This window comes from Rhinoraja longicauda, chromosome 26 (genome assembly GCF_053455715.1).
Source record: "Rhinoraja longicauda isolate Sanriku21f chromosome 26, sRhiLon1.1, whole genome shotgun sequence".
Lineage (NCBI taxonomy): Eukaryota > Metazoa > Chordata > Chondrichthyes > Rajiformes > Arhynchobatidae > Rhinoraja > Rhinoraja longicauda.
Genome location: NC_135978.1, coordinates 21,386,605 through 21,392,604, shown reverse-complemented (window position 1 = coordinate 21,392,604; position 6,000 = coordinate 21,386,605). Strand labels below are relative to the sequence as shown.

The 6,000-nt window shown below is 40.3% G+C and overlaps 1 protein-coding gene across 1 annotated transcript in view; it reads right to left on the bottom strand.

The window, feature by feature from the left end:
- Positions 1 to 3,588: 3,588 nt before the first annotated feature.
- ywhae1 (tyrosine 3-monooxygenase/tryptophan 5-monooxygenase activation protein, epsilon polypeptide 1) overlaps positions 3,589 to 6,000 on the bottom strand; it is a 46,421-nt gene continuing 44,009 nt past the window's right edge. Inside the window, exon 6 of the mRNA XM_078422460.1 lies at positions 3,589 to 4,615. Within this exon, the coding sequence (XP_078278586.1) occupies positions 4,563 to 4,615 (53 nt within the window). The 3' untranslated portion in view covers positions 3,589 to 4,562. The remainder of the gene's footprint in view (positions 4,616 to 6,000) is intronic.

Sequence of the window (6,000 nt, the reverse complement as noted above, 5' to 3'; positions counted from 1 at the left end):
CTGTTACCACAGCTCGATCTGATGTATGCTCACTTTTCTGACACCCGAATCCACGGCTGTACCCTTGGGACAAAAAGCTTCAGCTGCTACTAACTTTTTTAACTAGCCAAGATTAAAATAAATCCCAGCGCAGCTGAAACTATTTGCTCGGATCAATTCTCAATTGCTGATTTACACTACTCAGGTCACCTGAGCAACAACATGCCTAAATTTCAACAAGTTAATGTGCAGTCATCATCAACAAAATGTGCAACTGCACCTAGTCAAGTCTTCAACAGCAACTCCCATCAAGGTCAAAGAATGCATGGAAATGCAAATGTTTGTTTCTTCCCCTCCAACAGTCAAACCATCTTGACCAGACAATGATCTGTTAATTTTTGCTGAGGCAATAATCCTGCACTCCCCTACCCCATAGCAGTGGGACCCACTGCACATCAGCTCAACATGTTTTAGAGCGTGGAAACAGGCTCTTCAGCCCAACTTGCCCACACAGGCCAACATGTTCCAGCTCCATTGGCCCCACCTGCCCACGTGTGGTCCATATCCATCCAAACCCTATCCTATCCAAGTACCTGTTTAACTGTTTCTGAAAAGGTTGGGATGATCCCAGCCTCAACTACCTCTTCTGGCAGCTTGTTCCAAACACCCACCACCCTTTGTGTGAAAAAGTTTCACCTCAGATTCCTATTAAATCTTTTCCCCCTTCACCTTCAACCTATGTCCTCTGGTCCTCGATTCACCTACTCTGGGCAAGAGACTGTGCATCTACCCAATCTATTTCCTATTATGATTTTATACACCTCTAAGATCACCCCATATCCTCCTGCGCTCCAAGGAATAGAGCCCCAACCATCTCAACCTCTCCCTATAGCTCAGACCCTCTAGTCCTGGCAACATCCTCATATATTTTCTCCGTACCCTTTCCAGCTTGACATCTTTCCAATAACATGGTGCCCAGAACTGAACACAATACTCTTAACAGCAGCTTCACCACCGTCTTATATAACTGCAATATGACCTCCCAACTTCTTTACTCAATACTCTGATTGATGAAGGCCAATGTGCCAAAAGCATTTTTGACCACCCTATCTACCTCTTCAGGAAAGTAAATCCTTTAAAGTAATCTATTAAAGAATTAATTCCGAAGAGTTTCCCTGTGGGGAAGTTATGTTCTTCACTGCATCCCATCAAAGAAACAGAGCACCTTGCCAGCAGTGGCATGTGTGACTACATCTTTTTAAAAGATAATTTAAATCTAGTTAATTACCAATGGTGAAGCAAGAGAATGCAGTATAGTTGTCTTTTTAGTCTGGATGGTCTTGTGAGCAGTGAAGTGGCACTCATCCAGTTGAGCAGAAAGTGTTGCATCACATTCCCAGTTATGTGCTTTGCAGATGATGGAGGTAGAAGGCAAGTGATTCAACACAGGACACCAAGCCTTACAGCTACAGAATTTGTATGGCTGGGCCAGAAATTTACAGATGCCATCGAGGGTGATGTTACTGAATATCAAAGGGACTTGGTTAGATCCCCCCCCCCGTTATTATAATCACTGTGCAGTGAACCATCTGACTAACTCAAATGTTTATGCCAGTTAACAGTCTGATTGAACATTTTCCGTTAGCTAAAGAATGCTATATGTAACTAAAGTTTATAATCGCATACCACCATGCCCAATTTTCACCCTATGCTGGACCAAAGGTTGAGCGGCAGCTACCAGTAGATCATTCCCACAGGAATGTCTTGCAGCTGAACGAACGGCTTCCAGCAACCATCTTTCTTTGAGACTCCTGCTGATGGAAATATGCCCCTTCATTTTCATTAACCTCTATTTTTTCAAGCCCATTAATCCTTGATGTTACCCTTGTACCCATTTCCAATTCACTCTGGAATGCAGTTGACTCAAACTGGAACTAGAACAAAGTCTGGGCAAGTGGTCATCACTGAACTCAATGGACATCCACAAACACATATCCTTCCCTTCATCACATTAATACCCCATGAGTTTTTGAATGGACTGATGGAGCGGTAATTGGCTGGATCTTAATGTTTTTGTAGACAAAGTACCTCTTGGCAATTTCCCCACTTTGCTGGGATAATGTCAGTGTTGTGTCTGCACTGTAGCAGTCTTCACAAGTACAGCCTGGACACCAAGTTTCCAAAGCCTTTGAACCAATGCTTTCATGCCACTTCTTTATATTTATGAATGAAATTGCTAGTTTCTGGGATAGCATAAATCTCAAGCAGAGGTCAGAATGGACTATTTGTTGAGCATTTCTGTCTGAAGAAATTGCTTTAAGCCAGCGTTTTGCAACAAACGCTAGTTCTAATTTCATATCGGATTTGGCTATTTGAGGTCACCTCTTCTCATAAAATGTCCATCATAATTCAGAATGGGATGGGTTAAGTCCACAAAGATTTAACTTCATTGCATTGTTGTAGAATTGGTTGGCTGTGGCAATAACATGGTGTTTTGCCGTGTTTATTTCTGTTGTAACACCATCAAATCAGCACCATTTCACAAATAGGCTTGTTACTCCTGGTGCCTTTTGCATTTCCTCACTGAACCAGAGACTATCCTTGGGTAGAGCAAGAGATACCCTGGGTAAAGAAGTGTTGTGGCTGCTGGTAGCTCTCAATTCATGGATAGGGTCAAACAAATAAGAATGGGACATGTTAGAAAAGGATAATCAAGTGGAAACATAATGAACAGTTCAAGTAGTTAATGATCAACAGAATTGATTGGTAAGGAATCTGAAGTAGATGGGAGACAGCGCTAACCACAGGTGTAATGGAGTTAACAGCTGTTCTATGCTGTATCGTATTCAGCCAGGAAGATGCAAGAAATTCAGATTTGCCTAAAGTTTTTGAAGTTCTTAGAACATTGAAGAACATCAGCATGCTTCTCAGAAAGACTTGTTTAAGACACACAACCATTGGGAATTAAGACAGAAAATGCTGGTCAGATAGAATTTGGAGTTAAAAAGGTCACACTCCTAGGGAGCTACCTGACCTGACTACTGGCATCATTATTCAATTTTATTGCACGTTTCAATTTCTGCTGTCCTTCCCTAATCCTTGATGTCATCTTGAGCATTAAGTTATTTCTACTTAAAGTATTGCCCTTCCCCATCATGATTTCCAGTCAGTTACTAAAGCATGGTCTTTTTCAATTCTTTGTTGGCTCCTGCTTACAACTATCATTTCCGTCTGCCTCCCCAGGAATTTACTAAACTGATTCCTTAAATATAATTTGCTAATTTACTGGGCTAATTCGTTACCACCACTTGACCCTTAACAGTCAATTACAATTCTCCAGCCAAACTATACCCTTCATTTTCCCATATTACAGTAGATTGAGATCATCTGTGTAATCATTCCAATTATTTCTATTGTTTGGAAAATGACCCTTAATCTAAGTCCTGTTAAGCCCTTGAGATGGTCCAAAACCAAAAAAAGATACAATTAAAACGTTTAACTTACAAGCGACAATCTCCCATTGAATTAATCTGCCTATTTACTACTCATTATTTTCTCAATGTCTGGAGAAAAAGTGACTGTCACAGAGGATAAACAGCAAAACAGCTCTTAATTTAGGTTCTTTTATTTAAGTTTAATATTAATCCATGCTGTGTTTCAGTAAGAAGGATACAGATCTGTATCGGTGGCTCCAGTCAGATATATCCAGTAGTACAAATTAGCTTCAAGTTACACATACTGAACAAAGAGAGAAAGAGAAGGGAAGGGGAGAGAAAGAGGAGTGGGTCAGAAAAAAAACCAAAAAACTTGTTTTAACAAAGCATGCAGGCTTCAACAGCAGCTCAAACACGACCTGCTCTGCCAGGATGGACAAAAATTAACAGCAAAGGACTACCCATGGATTGTAACTGGCACCTGCTACCTTCAGGGTTAAAAACACTGAAAGAAAACACTGTACACATCACGTTCAAAGACTTTCAGAGCAAGCTACTCGACTGCTCACCAAGAACACAGTTTTATTTGCTTAGCTAGTAGGTGTGCGTGTACATTTTATTTAGGGGAAAAAAGCAAACCAAGAGCATGCAATCACAAAGGTGGTTAAGACTGTTTGGTGTATTGTAAATGCCTAATTCCCCATCACCCCCCTCCCCCCCAAAAAAGACCAAAGGTTTTCCAGCATTTGTAGGAACTGGGCTCAGATCAATCATTGATGATTCATGACTGACCACCAATTCACTGTTCAGATTTCCACTGGTAAAAAGGTGGAGGCATGAATTATTCACAAAGCTGTATTTAGTAGATTCGAACAGTTTATTCAAAAAGATTTTCAAAGGACTGTGATATCTAGTCAAAGACAGCAGGTCCCAGTTAAGCATCCATAGAGAGCCAGCAATGCCTTTAGATTTTTTTAAACAAGTAAAAAATAAAAATAAAAAACAAAAATAATCCTCGGAACCCAAATGGGCACATAGCTAATTCTGAGGTCCAGTACCAACATCAAATTTACTGGTTCTCAGCTTGGACTAGGACTGTAGGGAGGGCAGGAGAGGGGCAGACAGGGTCTTCTCATTCGCCATGTCTTCTCACTGATTGTCATCATCAACATCTTGCACCACATCTTTACTTGGTTCTTCGCCTGGGCAAAAAGAATGAGGCAATAGAAAAAGCAATTAATAATTTACATAACAGCAGCACATGACAACACCGGCTACAACCTCCCTTTGCAGCCCAGACAGAAATGCATGCAGGTTTCCAGAGATTAACTGTTGCATTCCAGCTACTGAAGCAAAAGGCAATTTGCCCCAAATTATCTTCTAACCACGACACTGCTCTTCAATTCTGACAATCTCTGCTCAGCTTCAAGCACACTTTCATCTTACAAGACAGTCAGAGAGCTCACAAACCTACCCCCATCACCATTCTTTTTGCCCTAACTAGTCACAAAACCTAAAGGAAATTGGATAATTTTCATGCAGGACTCCAGAATAACAAGTAATTCTGCATCTGCTACAGAATAACTGAATGTTATGCAAATTTCGTATGCTACAAAATAACAATTTTCTGACTTTTTTTTCAGTTGGAAGAGCACATTAAAACAGGGCATGATCACAATTACTCAAATGGCACATTTAATAACTGACAAACTCAGCATTATGACAGTGGTTAATGGAGACAGGAGTGGGGAGATATATTATATATGTATGTGTGCAGACCGGAACCGGAACACCAGGTGAATGTAACACTTCCAACTGTTAGGGCACAAGCAAATGCAAGATCTATGCCTTTGACTACAAGGCCGCAAGATTCTAGCATGTAAATGGTCAACATACTTACGCATTAGCTGGCTTACTTTAGAATGGATTAATGCCTGTTAAAATAGCATTGGAAGGATTTATTTTATTTCTTGCCCATGCTACAATAACCAGAACAATGGGCCCAAACCAAGCCACCTGGCAAAGTCATTCACTATCTTGGGAAACATTTTCTATGATTTATTAATGGTTAACAAGTATAATTCTGGTTATTCCAGGCAATTATGTTCATGAGACGACAGGACAAGTAGTTCCTCAATAAAGAATGTCGTCAAAAAGGTTCAACAGCCAACTCGGCAATTGGCTCAAAAGCAAACTACCCAGAAGACAGTACAGTCCAGAATTTAAATTAATTAGGCATCATGTCTACCAATTAATAACCAAGGCCCTGCAATAATAGTGGAACAGGGGTCTAAACTATCAAAGTATTAACTATCGTTTCAGGGTTAGTTGCAAATTTCACAACTCTATAACATGCACCAATGCCACTTAAAACTGAAATCCTGAGATTGATGCCAGTTGAGTACACGCACACGCACACAGCAAAACAACAACTTACTCAAAAAATCACTGAATATAGGTGGTGTGAATATCATTGTTCCCAGTTGAGGGAAACATCTCAGTATCATGAAGGGTAAATTTCTGGTTTAATCCTAATGTTTATGAACTACACAGATTTGCAGTATTTTAAAACAAATTAGAGTATAGA